At 36.8% G+C, this 20,414-nt stretch overlaps 1 protein-coding gene across 4 annotated transcripts in view; it reads left to right on the top strand.

The window, feature by feature from the left end:
- RAVER2 (ribonucleoprotein, PTB binding 2) overlaps positions 1-20,414 on the top strand; it is an 83,475-nt gene that overhangs the window by 30,943 nt on the left and 32,118 nt on the right. For all 4 annotated transcript variants that reach the window (XR_649051.3, XM_009209933.3, XM_003892002.5 and 1 more), the window contains exons 4-5: positions 2,612-2,803; positions 11,360-11,486. Coding sequence is in view for 3 of the 4 variants with exons in the window: in XM_009209933.3 (XP_009208197.1) it covers positions 2,612-2,803; positions 11,360-11,486 (319 nt within the window). In the remaining variant the exon portion in view is untranslated. The remainder of the gene's footprint in view (positions 1-2,611; positions 2,804-11,359; positions 11,487-20,414) is intronic.

The raw sequence follows: 20,414 nt of genomic DNA on the forward strand, positions 1-20,414 counted from the left end.
AAATCGAGCTAATTAACATGTGTATTACCTCACATCGTTATCATTTTTGTGGTAAGAACACTTAACATCCACTCTTGTAGCATTTTTCAAGAATACAATATGTTGTTATTAACTGTAGTCATCATGTTGTCCAAAAGATCTTTTGAACCTGTTTCTCTTATCCAACTGAAACGTTGCATCCTTTGACCAGTATCTCCCCAAGCAGCGACACAAATCGCCCCAGCCCCTAGTATCCACTATTCTACACTATACTTCTATGAGATCAACTTTTTAAGCTTCCACACATGGGTGAAATTTTACAGTAATATATATTTTTAACAATTTTTTTGAGACAGGGTCTTTCTCTGTTGCCCAGGCTGGAATCATGGCCCACAGTAGTCCCACACTCCTGGGTTCAAGCGATCTTACCTCAGCCTCCCAAGTAGCTAGGACTACAAGTCCACATCACTATGCCCAACTATTTTTTAATTTTCTTTTTTTCTAGTAGAGACTGGGTCTCGCTATATTGCCAGGCTGGTCTCAAACTCCTGGGCTCAAGTGATCCTCCTGCCTTGGCCTCCCAAAGCTCTAGGATTAGCTTATTGATATGTTCTTCTTGAATACTAAGAATTTTATAATGTTGTCATCCTGTGGCCTTTGAGGCCTTTGAAACAGATGTAAAGAGAAAAGCCATTTATCATTAATTGTATTTGAATTGTGAACCCCAGGGTTGGAAGAGCCCTTAGAGATTATCTAGTATAGCTTTACATGTCATAGAAAATATTTGCTACCGTTTTTTTGAGTGACCATTTAGCTTCTGCTAAAATACTTCAAAAGAGTGGAAAATTAACTAGATCACAAGTCAGACCATTGTGTCGTTGAATGACTCTCATGTTGAACTGAAATAGCCGTCTCTGAAACTGCTGATGCTGTGGACTTAAAATGATTTTGTTTTTTGAAAGACTTAAAATATCATAATTTATACCGGCATGAAGATAATTATAATGAAATAGAATAATAAAAAACTTTTTAAAGTTTTCAAAAGATTAATAAAGCAGCTTTGGGATGGTTCTTTATCAGTGGGTCTGTTAACTTTAGGCTCTTTTGCATGGTAGGTTGGCATAGACTGTATTAAAGACACAGCCTTTTACCTTGTGGTCAAGAGACCAAAATGATTAATTAATGGCTTTTACAAACTTGATTTTAAGACCTGGCTTGGATTATAAGAGGAATAGGGTTGTTAGAGAAATGTTTACAAGCCAGGCACGGTGGCTCAAGCCTGTAATCCCAGCACTTTGGGAGGCCGAGACGGGCAGATCACGAGGTCAGGAGATCGAGACCATCCTGGCTAACATGGTGATACCCCGTGTCTACTAAAAAATACAAAAAAAAACTAGCCGGGAGTGGTGGCGGTGCCTGTAGTCCCAGCTACTCGGGAGGCTGAGGCAGGAGAATGGCGGGAACCCGGGAGGTGGAGCTTGCAGTGAGCTGAGATCCGGCCACTGTACTCCAGCCTGGGCGACAGAGCCAGACTCCGTCTCAAAAAAAAAAAAAAGAAAGAGAAATGTTTACAAGAGGTAGATGTTTTTCCTTTACCTGTGTGATTGGAAAAAGCTTTGGGTAGGAAAAGATATTTGATGACAGTTTTTAAAGGAAGAAATAATGTGAAGGAAAAGATAGAAATCTGATCTAAATATACAAGGAAGTAGAAGAAAGATAAGCTTCAAAAACAAGAGAAAAGAAACTGAGAAGGACTGAGAAGTGATTTAGTTGTAATATCAGCTTATGAGATGGCAAACCCAAATAGAAGTATTGGAAATGTGTCTTCTCAAAGACATACTAAGCTGAATTTTGTCATTTATCACTTTATAGCGTGAATGTATTTAAGATAATTCAGACGTGTTCAAAACCTAGAAACGTTTTAGTGTCTTATCTTGTTCTTATTTTTGCTCTTTGTACCAGTCTTTTCAGATCCAGGACTTTAGTATCTTCCTTTACAGTCTTACAGGTGGGTGACTGGAAATAAATCGAGTTCTACATGGCAGGAGTTTATTTAGGGCACATTCAGAAATAAAAGTTGTGTGTTGCTTTTAATAAACCTGGGACACAGTTTTCCTAAATAAGATTTGCCTTGGTATACTTGACTAAATTCCTGGGATCTGCCTAAAATAGTGAAATAAAAATGAAATGTTCCTCCTACCTTCTCTTGATAATACTAACTTTATTTTCCATTGATGTGTGGTCAAATAATTTGTTCAGTATGTTTCACTGTCCATGTACCTGGTGATTTTCTTTTAAGGAAAGCTGTAATTATTGTGTCCTCATATTTTCCTATAAATTAACAGTTTATATGTTTCTTAATATGTAGAGACTATTGCCATTTGGGCTTTTACTGTTGAAATAAATAAGGAAATCAAAGAATTGAATAGAAACTTGACAGACTCCTATCTTCCTGTCTTCAGGAAGAAGTACATCTCAGCAATTAGTAAACATTTTCATAAAGAAAGAATACGTTATTTCCACCAGTATCATGCTCCAATGCACTTGTTCTTGAATTTGAAAATTATATATTGTAAATAAATGTTTCTAAGTAAAGATCAGAATTACTGTTTAATAGAATGTATTGTATCAGCTTGCACAGGATGAAGGTAATTACGTTGGTGGCTTTGCAGTGGTCGAATATAGCACTGCGGAGCATGCTGAAGAGGTCCAGCAGGCAGCAGATGGTATGACCATCAAGGGCAGCAAAGTCCAGGTTTCCTTCTGTGCCCCCGGAGCGCCAGGGCGAAGTACATTAGCAGCATTGATAGCAGCTCAACGTGTGGTAAGTTTTTTCTCTTTCTTTCTCTTTTTTTAGAGTATAGAAAATTCTAATACTATTTTAATCTATCCAATCTAGCCAAAGTAATTGATTGTCGAGTGCACTATCATTGCGTTTCCATCACACTGAAGACTTTTCCTTTTTTAAAAAAAGTTAGTTAAATGGTTTCTTTGTTAAGTCAAGCCAGAAGTCATTACCAAAAAAAGAAATTGTGTTTAGTAAAGTGTATTTATCTTGAGAAATTTTCGAAGGAATTCCATTTATTCAGCAAATATTGACTTTCTCTTGTGTTCTAAATTTTGAGTGTAACATGCCTCCTTTTTCTTTTTCTTTTCTTTTTTAAGTTTTGAGATGGAGTTTCACTCTTTCACCCAGGCTGGAGTGCAGTGGCGCGATCTTGGCTCACTGCAGCCTCTGCCTCCTGGGTTCAAGCAATTCTTCTGCCTCAGTCTCCCAAGTAGCTGGGACTACAGGCACATGCCACCAGGCCCGGCTAATTTTGTATTTTTAGTAGAGACAGGGTGTTGGCCAGGCTGGTCTCGAACTCCTGACCCCAGGTGATCTGCTCACCTCAGCCTCCCAAAGTGCTGGGATTACAGGCGTGAGCCACCGCACCCAGCGGCCTCTTTTTTCAAGAAGTTTTCAGAGGAAAGTACATGTCTGCTTTTTGCTTACGTGGCACATTGTACTTACTTCTTTATAGTAACTGTCTACTCATTCTTCTCTACTTCTATAGCCTGGAGGATCCTTGGAGATGGAGACTATACCTTCTTCACAGTTTCCACCCTAGTACTTAGCATAGTAAATATTTGTTAATTGAATGAAGGAAGGAATACATTTTTGAAGGAATTGGGAAAGACTTTATGCTGAAGGTGACATTTGAGTGTGACATTAACGAATGGATGAGATATTGACTTGTGTTGATGAGAAGTGAATAGGATTGCCAGAGAAATACAGATTTTTGCTTGAGATACTTACACTAAAATAATCATTCATTGTTTATCTGAACTTCAAATTTAACTGCACATTCTGTATTTTGACTTGCTACATCTGGCAACCCTAAAGAGGGAAAGTGAGTAGCCACTCTAGGTGGAACAGAAACTACTCACACAGTGGTATGAGCTGAATTTACATGCTTGAGGAGTGGTAAGTGGTCTGGTTGCAGAGTGAATATGAGGATGCTTGGATGTTGGCTAATGCCAAAACAAGGGAGACTATTGAGTACTCAGCCAATTACATAGGTATACATGTGCCGTGTTGGTTTGCTGTACCCATCAACTCATCATTACACTGGGCATTTCTCCCAATGCTATCACTCCCCCAGCCCCCCACCCCTCGACAGCCCCGGTGTGATGTTCCCCGCCCTGTGTCCGTGTGTTCTCATTGTTCTATTCCCACCTATGAGTGAGAACATGTGGTGTTTGGTTTTCTGTCCTTGTGTTAGTTTGCTGAGAATGATGGTTTCCAGTTTCATCCATGTCCCTGCAAAGGACATGAACTCATCCTTTTTTATGGCTGCATAGTATTCCCTGCAGACGTTTTCTTTTTTTTTTTTTTTTTTTTTTAATTATTATTATACTTTAAGTTCTAGGGTGCATGTGCATAACGTGCAGGTTTGTTACATATGTATACTTGTGCCATGTTGGTGTGCTGCACCCATCAACTCGTCAGCACCCATCAACTCGTCATTTACATCAGGTATAACTCCCAGTGCAATCCCTCCCCCCTCCCCCCTCCCCATGATAGGCCCCGGTGTGTGATGTTCCCCTTCCCAAGTCCAAGTGATCTCATTGTTCAGTTCCCACCTATGAGTGAGAACATGCGGTGTTTGGTTTTCTGTTCTTGTGATAGTTTGCTAAGAATGATGGTTTCCAGCTGCATCCATGTCCCTACAAAGGACACAAACTCATCCTTTTTTATGGCTGCATAGTATTCCATGGTGTATATGTGCCACATTTTCTTAATCCAGTCTGCCACTGATGGACATTTGGGTTGATTCCAAGTCTTTGCTATTGTGAATAGTGCCGCAATAAACATACGTGTGCATGTGTCTTTATAGCAGCATGATTTATAATCCTTTGTGTATATACCCAGTAATGGGATGGCTGGGTCATATGGTACATCTAGTTCTAGATCCTTGAGGAATCGCCATACTGTTTTCCATAATGGTTGAACTAGTTTACAATCCCACCAACAGTGTAAAAGTGTTCCTATTTCTCCACATCCTCTCCAGCACCTGTTGTTTCCTGACTTTTTAATGATTGCCATTCTAACTGGTGTGAGATGGTATCTCATTGTGGTTTTGATTTGCATTTCTCTGATGGCCAGCGATGATGAGCATTTTTTCATGTGTCTGTTGGCTGTATGAATGTCTACTTTTGAGAAATGTCTGTTCATATCCTTTGCCCACTTTTTGATGGGGTTGTTTTTTTCTTGTAAATTTGTTTGAGTTCTTTGTAGGTTCTGGATATTAGCCTTTTGTCAGATGAGTAGATTGCAAAAATTTTCTCCCATTCTGTAGGTTGCCTGTTCACTCTGATGGTAGTTTCTTTTGCTGTGCAGAAGCTCTTTAGTTTAATGAGATCCCATTTGTCAATTTTGGCTTTTCCTGCAGACGTTTTCTTAATCCAGTCTATAGTTGATGGACATTTGGGTTAGCCCCAAGTCTTTGCTATTGTGAATAGTGCCGCAATAAACATACGTGTGCACGTGTCTTTATAGTAGAATGATTTATAATCCTTTGGGTATATACCCAGTAATGGGATGGCTGGGTCAAATGGTATTTCTAGTTCTAGATCCTTGAGGACTTGCCACACTGTCTTCTACAGTGGTTGAACTAATTTACACTCCCACCAACAATGTAAAAGCATTCCTATTTCTCCACATCCTCTCCAGCATCTGTTGTTTCCTGACTTTTTAATGATCATCACTCTAACTGGCGTGAGACCATATCTCACTGTGATTTTGATTTGTGTTTCTCTGATGACCAGTGATGATGAGCAGTTTTTCATGTGTCTGTTGGCTGCATAAATGCCTTCTTTTGAGAAGTGTCTGTTCATACCCTTTGCCCACTTTTTGATGGGGTTGATTTTTTTCTTGTAAATTTGTTTAAGTTTTTTGTAGATTCTGGATGTATTAGCTCTTTGTCAGATGGGTAGATTGCAAAATTTTTCTCCTGTTCTGTAGATTGCCTGTTCACTCTGATGGTAGTTTCTTTTAATGCCCTAGAAGAAAATCTAGGCCATACCATTCAGGACATAGGCATGGGCAAAGACTTCATGACTAAAACACCAAAAGCAATGGCAACGAAAGCCAAAATAGACAAATGGGATCTAATTAAACTAAAGAGCTTTTGCACAGCAAAAGATACTGGGGTTTATAACCAGAGTTGCTTGAAGAATTAGGCCTCACTTGTTGTCACCATTTCTTAATTTCCCATTTCCCTCTCAAGTCTAATGCAATGTAGTTTCTGCCTCCACTATTCAAGTGAATCTGTTCTCATTAAGTTAATGGGGGTTTTTAAATATTCAGATCTAGTGATTACATTTCAGTCTTTTATTGGTTGGTCCCTTTGCAACATTTAAAACCTTCTACTGACTGGGCACGGTGGCTCATGCCAGTAATCCAAGCACTTTGGGAGGCCAAGGTGGAAGGATTGTTTGAACCCAGGAGCTCGAGACTAGTCTGGGAAACATGGTGAAGCCCCTGTCTCTACAAAAAGTTAGCTAGACTTAGTGGTTTGCACCTGTTAGTCCCAGCTACTTGGGAGGCTGAGGTGGGAGAATAACCTGAGCCCAGGAGTTTGAGGCTACAGTGAGGTGTGATTATACCACTGCACTCCAGCCTGGGTGACAAAGCAAGACCCTGTCTCAAAAACAAAACAAAAAAAACTCTCTACTACCTTGAATTCTGCCACACCATTCATTTTCCTATCTGCCTGTGTGTTCTTTCCCTAACTTATTTTTCCCCCTAAGAGCTGATATCAGTAGATTTCCGTATTTGGCCTTCTCATTTTCTTCCTGTTTTATATGCCTATTAGTGATTACTTCCAAGCATATAATTTCAGACCAAACTGCTCTCAGTACTAAATTAATATATCCAAAGGATTCTTAGACATTCCCACTTCATGCTATGTAAATAGTTAAATTTCACCATTTCAAAGACGACTATTTTTTTCTGGGACTTGCTTTTCTATGTTCTGTAATATCTATATATAGCATCAGTTCATCCAAACTAGAACTATGTGAATCAAAAACTCAGTTAATTGTGATTGGTCTCCCTCACCCACTTTCTAATGTAAATGTCAGAAATACTAGCACATCATTTCAATTTCACCTAAGATCTCTCAAATCCTTGGGACCTTGTCAGCATCTTGACTACTTCACTCAGAATCTTATCTTTTCTCACCTCTCGGATTAGAATAATTCCCTACGTGGTCCCATGTCATTAGTCTTTCCCCTTCTAATCCATCTTGCACAGTGCACAGGAGAGATCTTTCTCATCCTCAAATCAGCTTATGTCATTCTCTTGCTTAATATTCTTTAATGCCTGCTTAAGTTCACCTTCCTTAGCATGGCATGCAGGCCCTTTACGGTCAGATAGTAGTGACAGTGAGAAATCTCAGTCTTAAAAATAAGGTATTCTAGATAACGTTTTCTATAGGTTTTTGGTACATATCCTTTGGAAATACCAAGTTTTCTGAGTTTTTTTTAATATCATAAATAGGTGCTGAACTTTATCAGAATATTTCTACAACTATTGAGATAATCGTGATTTCTCCTTAAGTTCATTAGTGTCGTTTGAGAGTTACACATTCTATCTTTATCCTGCTGGTGATTGTCCCTGTCCCTAACTTTTTTTTTTTTTTTTTTTTAATAGAGTCTTACTTTGTTGTTCAGGCTGGAGTGCGTGGCACAATCTTGGCTCACTGCAACCTCTGCCTGCCAGGTTCAAGCGATTCCCGTGACTCAGCCACCTGAGTAGCGGAATTACAGGCATGCACCACCATGTCCAGCTAATTTTTGTATTTTTAGTAGAGACAGGGTTTCACCATGTTGGCCAGACGGGTCTTGAACTCCTGACCTCAAGCGATCTGCCTACCTCAGCCTCCCGAAGTGCTGGGATTACAGGGGTGAGCCACTGTACCCGGCCAATTGTCCCTAACTTTTTAACATGCATAGGTTTATCAGAACTTCTGTCTACCCACTTGTTCTCACCTCCATCTGCTTCCTCCTTCCTACCATACCTATCATCATATTGGTGTCTACATTTTTACATTAGGATAGTCTTAAATGTTTTTGGGTGTTTTTTATGGTTGTGTCTTTGTATATAAGATTAAAATTACGATATTGTATGCCTCAATTTCAACATATTATATAATAACATCTTGCATTTATTTCTTTTCTCGCTGGATTACTTCCTCCTAGGACATTTCGAAAGATGGTATTCTTGTGGTAAAAACTTGAGAACTTGTATAGTTGAGAATATTTTTATTTCTTTGTGATATTAAATAACTTAGATGAATTTAAAAATCTAGGCTCAGAGTTCTTTTCTTACAATACTTTGAAAATATTAATTCATTATCTTCTTGAATCTAGTGTTGATGCTTTGAGAAAGAAGATTATATTGGTTTGTTCCTTGTTCCTTTAGAGATATGTTCTTTTTAAATGGAAGCTTTTAGAAGGTTTTCTGTTGTTGTTATTGGCTGTGATGTTCTTAAATGTCACACAAAGAAATGTGACTAAGTGTGTTTTTTCTTTAGAAATCATGTTTGGGAGACTGTGAACCCTTTCACTCTATGCTCTTCAATTGTTCTTTAATAATGGGAAATTTCTCAGCCATTATTTCTTCAAAGATCTTATTTTCTTCTCCTTCAGGGACTTCTAATATCACAGGTGTTGATGCTTCTACCTCCATTTTCTTTGTCACCTTGCTTTTTCTTGTTTGTTGGAATTTTCAGTTTCTTTAACTGGATCTTTAAGATCACTGTTTTGGGCCAGGTGCGGTAGCTCATGTCTGTAATCCCAGCACTTTGGGAGGCCAAGGCAGGTGGATCACCTGAGGTCAGGAGTTCGAGACCAGCCTGGCCAACATGGCGAAAGTTGGTCTCTACTAAAAATACAAAAAAAAAAAAAAAAAAAGCCAGGCGTGGTGGCAGGCACCTGTAATCCCAACTACTTGGGAGGCTAAGGCAGGAGAATTGCTTGAACCCGGGAGGCAGAGGTTGCAGTGAGCCGAGATCATGCCATTTCACTCCAGACTGGGCAACACAGCGAGACTCTGAGATCTCAAAAAAAAAAAAAATTACTATTTTGTTTTTTAGTCACATGTATTCTACTATTTAACCTATCTGTTAAAGCACAGGGTAATAATAATGCTTCCTGAATTCCTTCAGTTTCTTTATCTATAGAATGGAGATAATACCAACTTTATAGAATTGGCTTTTTGAGGATTAAATGATCTAATTCATGTAAAGTGTTTAGAACAATGCCAAGTCTATAGTAAGTGAGGGCTGCTATTATTTTTTCTCAATACTTATGTTTTTCATAATCTAGCATTTCTCAGTGGTTATTCTTTATAACTGCTTGTCCTTCCTTCATGTTATGAGTAAAAATCCATTTTATTTTTGTAATGTCTATTACATTTATTTGACATTCTTATTATTTCCCATTCATGATTCTGCTTTCCGTCTTATAGGTGGTTCAGTTTGTTGCTTTTATTTTTTAGTGACTGCATTCTCCAAATGTCGAGCTATTTTTCTTTTGAATGTATGAATATAAATTTCCTGTGGGGGCTATCACCTTTCTGTATGTCACTGTTTAGAGGTTGTGGGGAGGGGGATGGACAGAGGGAAGCTAAAGCCTGTTCTTAGCTAGGGTTTAGGGAAGGCAGGCAAGGACCTCAGGGCAGAGAAGTTCTGCCTTCACCATCTAGGCTTGAGCCCAGCACTTTTCCTACCCCAGCCAGGCAGCCCTGCACCTTAGAGAGCCTCTCTTCATTTCCATTTCCACCCCTGCTCTTTTCCAGGTTCTTCCTTCCTCCGCTATAACTCTTCTATCCTGCAGAGTGGGTGTGGGAGGACCTGAGAAGGTCGGGGAGGTGGGAAGGTTTTCAGTGACCAGCTGGTCTGCCCGCCTAGTGTTGTCTTGTCCCCATTGTCTCTGCACTTGCGTGCCATCCTGCTGTTCGTTGGTCCTATGGCTGTCACTGGGGTGATGCTGCTGTTTTCCCACCTTGCTGTCCTGGCCAAGAAAGCCACGCTCTCTGAAGGCAAACACAACTCAAAAGCCCTTCCCTGAATTATCCTGTGTGTGGACCCACGCACTCTCATGCTCTCTGCTGATGTTTACCTTCACATCTTCTATCTCCCTAGGGGTTTCTCACAGGCTTTATGTCAGTTTCTTGGATGCATCACCTTCTCCCTCTCAATTTCGCAGTATCTGGGTTGGCAAAAGTTTCCAGTTGTCCTTGTCAGTTCTCCATTTTCTCATAGCTAAAAGTTTTTATCTTTTATGTAATTATATGTATTAATATCCCCGTCCATCAAGCTGGTTTTTAAAACTGAAAATTATTTCATATTTTTAGGAAACTACTCGATTGCATGTATGTAAGGCCAGCTCATTTTAATCTCATACTAAATTAATCAAGTAAAGACCTTTATAAAAGAGAAGATTTTGGGCCAGGCGTGGTGGCTAATGCCTGTAATCCCAGTACTTTGGGAGGCCCAGGCGGGTGGATCACGAGGTCAGGAGATCAAGACCGTCCTGGCTAACACAGTGAAACCCCATCTCTACTAAAAATACAAAAAATTGGCTGGGCATGGCGGTGGGCGCCTGTAGTCCCAGCTACTTGGGAGGCTGAGGCAGGAGAATGGTGTGAACTCGGGAGGTGGAGCTTGCAGTGAGCCGAGATGGCGCCGCTGCACTCCAGCCTGGGCAACAGAGTGAGACTCGTCTCAAAAAATAAAATAAAATAAAATAATAAGAAGATTTTGAATTATAAGGCAACCCACATTATTAAACTTCATTTTATTTTTATTTGAAGTTTTTATTTGTAAAATATAGAAACAGGGTTTCACTGTGTCACCCAGGCTGATCTTGATCTCTTGGGCTCAAGTGATCCTCCCACCTCAGCATCCCAAAGTGCCACAATTACAGGTGTGAGCCACTTTGCCTGGCCAATTAAACTTTAAATCAACATTATAGGAAGGCTCTTCTGTAGTATCAAAGTATTCATATTGTGTTAACAAGTTATTAATAACTTAAGATTCCCTTGTCATCCTTCTATTTGTATGATATGATGAGACTCATTGTACTAAATTGTCAGTCCTCTTAAAGCCAGTTGGTATTTACTTGAGACGTTCTATGAGGATTTTTTGCTGTATGTGTAATTGAGAACTGTGGTAGAGAGTATAAAATAGATATATAATATAAATCAAATTATGTTTAATATAAAATAGATCTTGTCAGATGAATGAGAATTTCTAGAAGAAAGCCTTTGAAATTATGTCTTTTGTACTTATGCTTGTTCTAATGTTTCTTATTTCTATATTCATTGCAGATGCACAGTAATCAAAAGGGCTTACTTCCAGAGCCAAATCCAGTACAAATTATGAAAAGTTTAAACAACCCTGCCATGTTGCAAGTTCTTCTACAGCCCCAGTTATGTGGACGAGCTGTTAAACCAGGTATGGACCATGTATGTATACTGATTAAAGAATGTTAGCATGAAGTTAATTTTTTCACATGTGAAATATGAAAAAATACATTTATTTGTGAAAAATATACTTAAATTAGTATAAAAATTTAAAAATTTTTCTAGGACCTGCTAATGAATTTTAATCAATAATCTGAGGTGATATATTTTGACTATTTTTGATATATACAATCTGCTTATGTGGGTTTTTTTTACTATTAATAAATGCTAAATATCAAACCTTCTCTTTAGCTCTTAGTAGACATGAATTTGTAGACCAAGGTAATAGTGAACACACTACATTGTTATAACCTGTATCCACAAAGAATTAATACTTTTCTATCTAATATTTTTAGCAGAATTATTTTGTTGAAAAGTGCCAAATTTTTGTTTCCTCTTTGTTCTTCCCCTTTTTGTTGTAAAATTGTTTCACTTTGTAGCAAATGATGAAAACATTATTATTTTCTAAGTATTATGCAAATCTTTATAATATCAGTATACATTAAATATCTACCTATTTAGTATTCTTTCTGTAGTAAGAGCTTACCTTCTGTGTATTTTGAAATGCACAACTTTTTATGTACAAAAGTGTCTGTTTCAGCATTATGAGGAAATGAATGCCTATACATTGGTCTCCCCTTATCTGTGTTCTTGTGTTCCACAGTTTAGTTACCTGCAGTCTGAAAATATTAAGTGGAACATTCCAAAAATAAACTACTTATAAGTTTTAAATTGCATGCTGCCCTGAGTAGTGTGATGAAATGTTTTGCTGTTCTGCTTCTCCTGCCTTGGCTATGAATTATCCCTCTGTCCAGTGTACCTACTCTGTATATGTTACCCACCCATTAATCACTTAGTAGCCATCTTGGTTAGTTATCACATCACCTGTCATGGTATTGTAGTGCTTATGTTCAAATAACCCTTATTTTCTTTAATAATGGCCCCAAAGCACAAGAGTAGTGATGCTGGCAGTTTGGATATGACAAAGAGAAGCTGCAAAGTACATCCTTTCAGTGAAAAGGTTAAAACGTTTCCAACTTAATAAGGGAAAACAAAATGTGTGCTGAAATTGCTAAGATCTGCAGTAAGAATGAATTTTCTATCCACGAAATTGTGAAGAAGGAAAAAGAAATTTGAACATAGCATATATAAGGTTTGGTACTATTTATGGTTTCAGGCATCCACTGGGGGTCTTGGAACATATCGCTCGCTGATAAGGGGGATCTACTGTATTCAACATTTAAGTTCAGAGCAAATATGTGTAGAGCAAATATATTAAATTCATTTATTATGTTTCCATCCCAACTGGTCTCACACCAGCTCACCTGCTGCATTTCAATTCTGGCAGTAACTACCTGGAGTTAGCACAGACCCCACAAGTTAAGAGCTCAATCTTCCATATGGCTACCCCCACTTTAGACCTTGACGCAAGTTCAGGGGATTTTCCAGGCCATGTGCACTTCTGACCAGCTAACTACAAATTTGCGAGTTCCCACAATGCCCTCAGGTTCAATAGTTCAATAGAATGGCTCACAGAACTTACAAAAGCACTCTGCTTATGAGTACATAAGGACAGAGGCAAGGGAAGATACACTTAGGGAAAAGTCTTGGAGGGTCTTGAATGCAGAGCTTCTGTGTCCTCTACCCATCAAATCAGGCCATGTCGCCCTCCCAACACATCAATATGTTTTCCATCTGGGGATCTCTACTGAACCTCGATGTCCAGAGTTTTTATTGGAGTTTCACTATGTCGGTGTGATTGATGGGCCCCATGATAGAACTCAGTCTCTACTTTGCTTCCATTCCCTGGAAGTTAGAAGGTCAGGCTGATATCCCATGGTGCAGAGCTCCACCTCTCCTTATAGAGTTGGTCTTTTGGCACAGCTGGCCCTCATCCGGAAGCTATCTATAGGTCCATAATGAGTTACCTCAGTAGCATATCAAAGACACTCCTGTAACTCAGGAAAATCCAAGGATTTAGAGTCTCCCTCTCAGGAACCAGGGACAAAGGCCAGTCAAATTCTTTATTATACAACAGTATTCATATTAAGTACTACATATAATTATTTGTGTATAAGAAGCAGCTTTGGTAGTTTTCTGGCTCAGGCTATTATGCAATTAGATATCTCTTTTACAATTTTAATGGTATAGAGATACTCTTTTTTGTCTTGACAACATGAAGGATTAGAAGCTTATTACTTCCCAAGGCAGCCTATTCCCTGGTTTGACAGTTTCATTTACTGGAAAGTTTTTATATTACTAATATAAGCAATTTTTAGCCACTTATTCTGGTTCTGCCTCTGAAGAAATACAGGATAAATGTATTCCTTCTTGCATAATAAAAGCCTCCTAATATTTGAAGACAACTACCGTGAAACCTCAGTCATTTTTTATTTTCCCTGTCTTCTTTTCTCCAGACCAGTTCTTTTTTTTACAATGCAACTTTATCAGTAAAATAAATTTCGAGCAGAGCCCCAATATATACCATAAATGTAAAAGATGTCAATTAAACAGATGAACCATTGTCAATCCATATATTTAGAAATGATCAAATCTAATGTTTTCCTTTTTAAGATGAAAGTAAACATAAATAGAGGTGGTATTTTTTTCTGCAGCTCTCTTTTTATGCATCTTATATCTCTTTGCAGATTACAGTTCTGTATTTGACTTTCCATAACATGTCACAGGACATGTGCTTTAAATCCCCCACAAGTTGTTCTCTTGTAGATGTAGTCTAGGTCTTCCGGGTTGTACCAAAATATGATGTACACAGACACAAACATACTCTGTAGATTGGTTTTGATTAGCACAGAATGCAGTGGGATTTCTTTCCTATTATCATTATATTTCCCTTAATGCAGTCCAAGATTATGTATTAGTGTCTAAAGCATACCACATTCTTAGGTCTTTTAGAAAGTATCATCTGCCTCTTTGGACTCTGGGCTATCTTTACTAATTCCTCTCAAGTATTATTTTTGTCTCTTCTTTTCATCTAAGACTAAATATTCTCCACTCTCAGATTAATGTATGGCCATATGGCAGTAGGCTTCTTTATGCTTAGCGCTTTCTCGATTTTAAGTAAGATGTTTGAATATTACACTGATGCAGAAGTTATTTCATCAAGCATAGCTTTTTCTTGTGTGGGGTGGAAAGGGAAGAGGATTAAATCATTGCCTCACTTGAGCACATACATAGCTGGAAAATGTGTGGAAAGTTTCTTGATGTTGAGAAAAAGTGTCTTGTGAATAAATTCCATTTATTTTTCTTTTACTATGTCCTTTACTGTATCTTAACTGTAACCTTGCTATATCCTGAACTCCTCACAGAGGCCTTCTCTGAGCCAACTAAATTAATGATAAAGAATTGTAATTCTTGGCTGGGCACTGTAGTTCACGCCTATAATCCCAGCACTTTGGGACACTGAGGTGGGCAGATCACCTGAGGTCAGGAGTTCAAGATCAGCCTGGCCAATGTGGCGAAACCCCATCTCTACTAAAAGTACAAAAATTAGCTGGGCATGGTGGCATGCACTTGTAGTCTCAGCTACTCGGGAGGCTGAGGCAGGAGAATGACTTGAACCCTGGAGGCGGAGGTTGCAGTGAGCCAAGATTGTGCCACTGTACTCTGGCCTGGGCAACAGAGCGAGACTCTATCTCAAAAAAAAAAAAAAAAAGAATTATAATTCTTATACCCTTGCCCTGCTTCTTTATCATTGCATAATTTTAAAAACAACTGACATATACTATACATGTACTTATTTATTGTCTGTTTCTACCACTAAAATGGAAACTCCAACTGCTATTAGATTAATTTCCCTCCCAGGTCCAATTTTGATTATGTTACTCTGACTAAGCTGATCTTTTCTCTTCAATCTAGACCTTTTAACTGCCTTCAAAAATACAATAAATATAATTATTCTAGACTTTTTTCTTTATGTGTGTACGTTCCTAATTTATTATGTAATCACTTGATAGTATAAACTGTATTTTTAAACAGCTTTAATTTAGGTATAGTTGATGTACATTAAACTATAGGTATTTGAAGTGTACGAATTGATATATTTTGATGTTATGTATATATTCATGAAATCTTTACCACAATCAAATAATAGACATATAAATTACCCTCCAAAGCTTCCTTTTGTGCATTTGTAATCCATCCGCTACCCTGTCCCCAGGAAACCACTGATCTGCTTTCTGTCACTACAGTTTGTATTTTGTAGAAACTGGTATAAAAGGAATCACACAGTCTGTACTGTTTGGCTTCATTCACTTAGCTTACTGTTTTGAGATTCGTTCATGTTGTTACATGGATTAGTAGTAGTTTTTCTTTTTATTCCTGAGTAGTATTTCATTCTATAATTTGCTTATTCATTGATTTGTTGATGGACATCTGGATTATTTCCAGTTCAAGGCCATTACAAATGAAATCTCTATGGACACTTGTGTACTAGTCTTTATGCTTTTATTTCTTATGCTTTTATTCTCTTTGATAAATAACTATCTGTGGAATGGCTGAGTCATATGATAGATATATATTTAAGTGGTGAGAAACTGCCTAGCTGTTTTCCAATGTGGTTGAGCCATTTGACATATTCACCATCAGTTTCTAGGGCTCCAGTTTGCTCAGTATCCCCGCCACTACTTGATCTGTTGGTCTTTTTAATTTTAGCCTTTCTAGTGGATGTATAGTGCTCTCTTACTGTGGTTTTAATTTGAATATTTCTTTTGACTAATGATTTTGAGCATCTTTTATTGTGCTTATTTGTCATCTTTATATCTTTGATGATATGTCTTTTCAAATATTTTGTACGTGTTAAAACTGAGTTGTTTGTCTTCTTATCAAGTTGTAAGAGTGCTTTTTAATATTACATACAAGTAGTCTGTTGGATATATGGTTTGCAAATATTTTTAACAGTGTCTTTTGAAGAGCAAAATGTTTTATTTTGACAAAATCCAATTTATTATTTTTTCTTTTATAATTTGTACTTCCTGTGTCATATTTGAGAAATCTTTGCCAATTTCAGGTTTTCTAAGATTTTCTTGTATGTTTTCTTGGAGAAAGTTTTATAATTTTAATCCCTATATTTAGGTCTATGATCTATTTTGAGTGAATTTTAGTTTATAGTATGAGGTAAGAGTCCAGATGTTTTTTGTTTACGTATAGTTATACAGTTATTCCAGTATCATTTGTTTAAAAAGCTTATGTTTCATTGAATATTTTGACATTTGCCAAAAATCAGTTACCATATATGCATGAGTCTATAACTAAACTCTGTTCATTGATCTAAATGTCTGTCTTTATAAAGTACTGTCTTTATATCAATACTGTCTGTATACCAAAATACATGTGTAATAAATCCTGAAATCAGTTAGTATAAGCTTCAACTTTATTCTTCTTTTTCAAAGTTGTTTTGGCTATTCCAGGTTCTTTGCATTGGCTTATAAATTTTAGAATCAGAGTGCCAATTTCTATGAAAAATGTCAGCTGGGATTTTGATTAAGATTGTGTTGATTTGTATGCTAATTTAGGCAGAATTCACAACAATTCTGAGGCTTCTGATTGATAAGTATGGTATATCTTTTCAATTATTTTGAGGCAATATTTTATTTCTCCCAACAATGTTTTATTGTTTTCAGAATATGAATCTTATACATCTTTGGTCAGATTTATTCACAGTATTTCATATTTTTTGATGTTATTTTAAATGGTACTGCTGTCTTAATTTCAATGTCCTATTGCTAGTTGTTAGCATATAGAAGTATAACTGATTAAATACATATTTATCTTACATCCTACAGTCTCGCTAAACTCACTTATTATTTCTAGTAGGTTTTTGTTGGGATTTTCTATGTAGGTGATTATGTTATCTACAAATAAACACAATTTTACTTCTTTCTTTCCAACATATATGGCTTCTATTTTTTTCCTTGCTTTTTTGCATTAGATAGAAATTCCACTGTAATTGTGCACAGAACTGGTGAGAGCAGACATCCTTGCCTCATTTCTGATCTCATGGAGAAGGCATTCATTCTTTGATTATTAAGTATTATCTTAGCTAGAGTTTTTTTCACAGATTTCTTTTATTAAACTGGGGAATTTGCCATCTATTTCTAATTGCCGAGTTTTAGCATGATGATTGCTGGAATTTGTTGAATGCTTTCTCCATATATCGAGATGATCATATACTTTTCCTGTCTGTTAACATGATATATTACATTGATGATTTTTGAATGTTATATCAACCTTTTATTCTTAGGATAAACCTCACTTAGTTATAGCATATTATAATCTTTTTTTATATATTGTTGAATTTGATTTAATAACACTTAGTTTGAAATTTTTGCACCTATGTTTATGAGGTATATTGGTCTGTAGTTTTCTTCCATTGTAATGTATTTTCTGGTTTTGTTATGCTGCCCTCATGGAACAATTTGGAAAATATTCCCTCTCTTCAGTCATCAGAAGAGTTTGTGTTCAGTGCTATTATTTCTTGCTCATATGTTTGGTAGAATTCGCTAGTGAAATCAGCTGTGTTGAATTTTTTAAGGAAGATTTTTACACATTTAATTTCTTTAACATATAAGAGCTATTTCAGGATATTGTTGTTCTTAAGTGAGCTTTACTAGTTTGTATCTTTCAAGGAAATTATCTATTTTGTGTAAGTTATCAAATTTATTGGCATAACATTGTTCATAGTATTTCCTTATTGTTCTTTAATCTCTGCAGGATCTATAGTGATGGCTCTTTCACATTCCTGATTATTTTTGTCTTCTCTCTTTCTTCCTGATAAGTCTGGCAAAAGGTTTATCAGTATTACTGATTGTTCCAGGGAGCTGGCTTTTGTTTTCATTGACTTTCTCTGGTTGTTGTCTGTTTTTTATTTCATTGGTTTCCACTTTATTTCTCTCTGCTTACTTTGGACATATTTTGTTCTTCCTTTTCTGGTTTTTTAAAGTAAAACTAGATTATTCACTTGAGACCTTTCTTTTAATGTGTTTAGTATTACACATTCCCTTCTAAACACTGTATCTCATAAATTTTGAATGTTATATTATTTTCATTCATTTCAAAATACTTTTTGGTTTCCATTTTGATTTATTTGGTCCATTGGTTACTTGTAAGTGTCACTTAAGTTCCAAAATTTGAGATTTTCTAGGTTTTTTTTGTTATTGATACCTAATTTAATTCACTTGTATTCAGAGAAGATACTTTGTACAACTTAAATTTATAAATTAGAATTTAGACTTGTTTCATGGTTCAGAATACAGGCTGTATTGGCAAATATTCCATGGACACTTGAGAAGAATGTGTATTCTGCTCTTACTGGATGTGGAGTGTTCTATACGTGTCAGTTAGATCAACATGGTTGATAGTGTTCATGTCTCCTATATCCTTACTGATCTTTTGTCAACTTATTCTATCAATTATACTGAGGAGAGGATGGGGCATAATGGGAGTCCTAGCCATAAGCAAAGGGTAAGAGCAGGTAGGCAAGATGCTATGGACATTTTCAGACTGTTTTTATTCTGATTGTTGTTTCTGTTGTTGTTATAAACTGGAAGATACTGTGTTCAGTAAAAGCTGTGAAGAAAAATATATTTCAGTGTTTTATAGTAAAATGCAATGATGATCTGGAAAAGAAGAGAAGTTGTTGAAATTTTTAATCATAATTTTGAGTTTGTCTGCTTTTCCTTTCAGTTCTGTGAATTTTGCTTCATATATTTTGAAACTTTGTTATTTGGTGTACAAACATTTAAGATTGTTGCATCCTTTTGATTAATTGGCCCATTTATCATTACAAAATGGTGATCTTTATCCCTGGTAATATCCTTTGCTCTGGATTTTTTTATATTAAGATAGCCACCAGCTTTTAAAAATTAATATTAACATATCTATCCATAGATGTTTATATGTTTAATAAAATATATTTTAAGTTGCCAAGTGGGTTTGTGTTTTCTATTATCTTGGAAAATCCTTTTCTGATATTTGCAGTGTTACTACTAGCTACTTCATCAATAATGTGTGACTTTTTTTTTTTTTTTTTTTTTTTTGAGACGGAGTCTCACTCTGTCGCCCAAGCTGGAGTGCAGTGGCCGGATCTCAGCTCACTGCAAGCTCCGCCTCCCGGGTTCACGCCATTCTCCTGCCTCAGCCTCCCGAGTAGCTGGGATTACAGGTGCCGCCACCTCGCCCGGCTAGTTTTTTTGTATTTTTTAGTAGGGACGGGGTTTCACCGTGTTAGCCAGGATGGTCTCGATCTCCTGACCTCGTGATCCGCCCGTCTCGGCCTCCCAAAGTGCTGGGATTACAGGCTTGAGCCACTGCGCCGGGCAATAATGTGTGACTTTAAAGTAATGTAGTTTTAAAAATGTTTTGATATCTATTATTTGTGGTTTCCATAATAGTTTTTTGAGGGAAGAGACTTCTATTAATCTTTCATAGATAATACATCTAGAGCTTTGTAATTTAGATGTATTTCCCCAGGTGGTCATTAATTTAACAAGAAGGGATGTGTCTTAAAAGCTCTGCTTTTTGTACTTCAACTACAGAATTAAAAAAAAATTAACTCCTCCACTCAAGTTCTTGTCGTTAAAAAATTTTTAATTGACATGTAATAATTATACATATTTATGGGGTACAGACTGATAGCCCAATATGTGTATATAATCTATAATAATCAAATGAAGGTAATTAGCACATTAACCACCTAAAACATTCATCATATCCTTGTGTTGGGAGCCTTTAAAGTCCTCTCTTTTAGCTATTTGAAAATATACAATAAATGTTTGTTAACTTAGTCACCCTACAGTACTATAGAACATGAAAACTTAATTGTCCTATCTAGCTGTAATTTTGTATTCATTAACCAACCTGTTCCTATCATCCCCTTTTACCTTCTGTTCCCAGACTCTAATAA

This window comes from Papio anubis, chromosome 1 (assembly GCF_008728515.1).
Source record: "Papio anubis isolate 15944 chromosome 1, Panubis1.0, whole genome shotgun sequence".
NCBI classification, from domain to species: domain Eukaryota; kingdom Metazoa; phylum Chordata; class Mammalia; order Primates; family Cercopithecidae; genus Papio; species Papio anubis.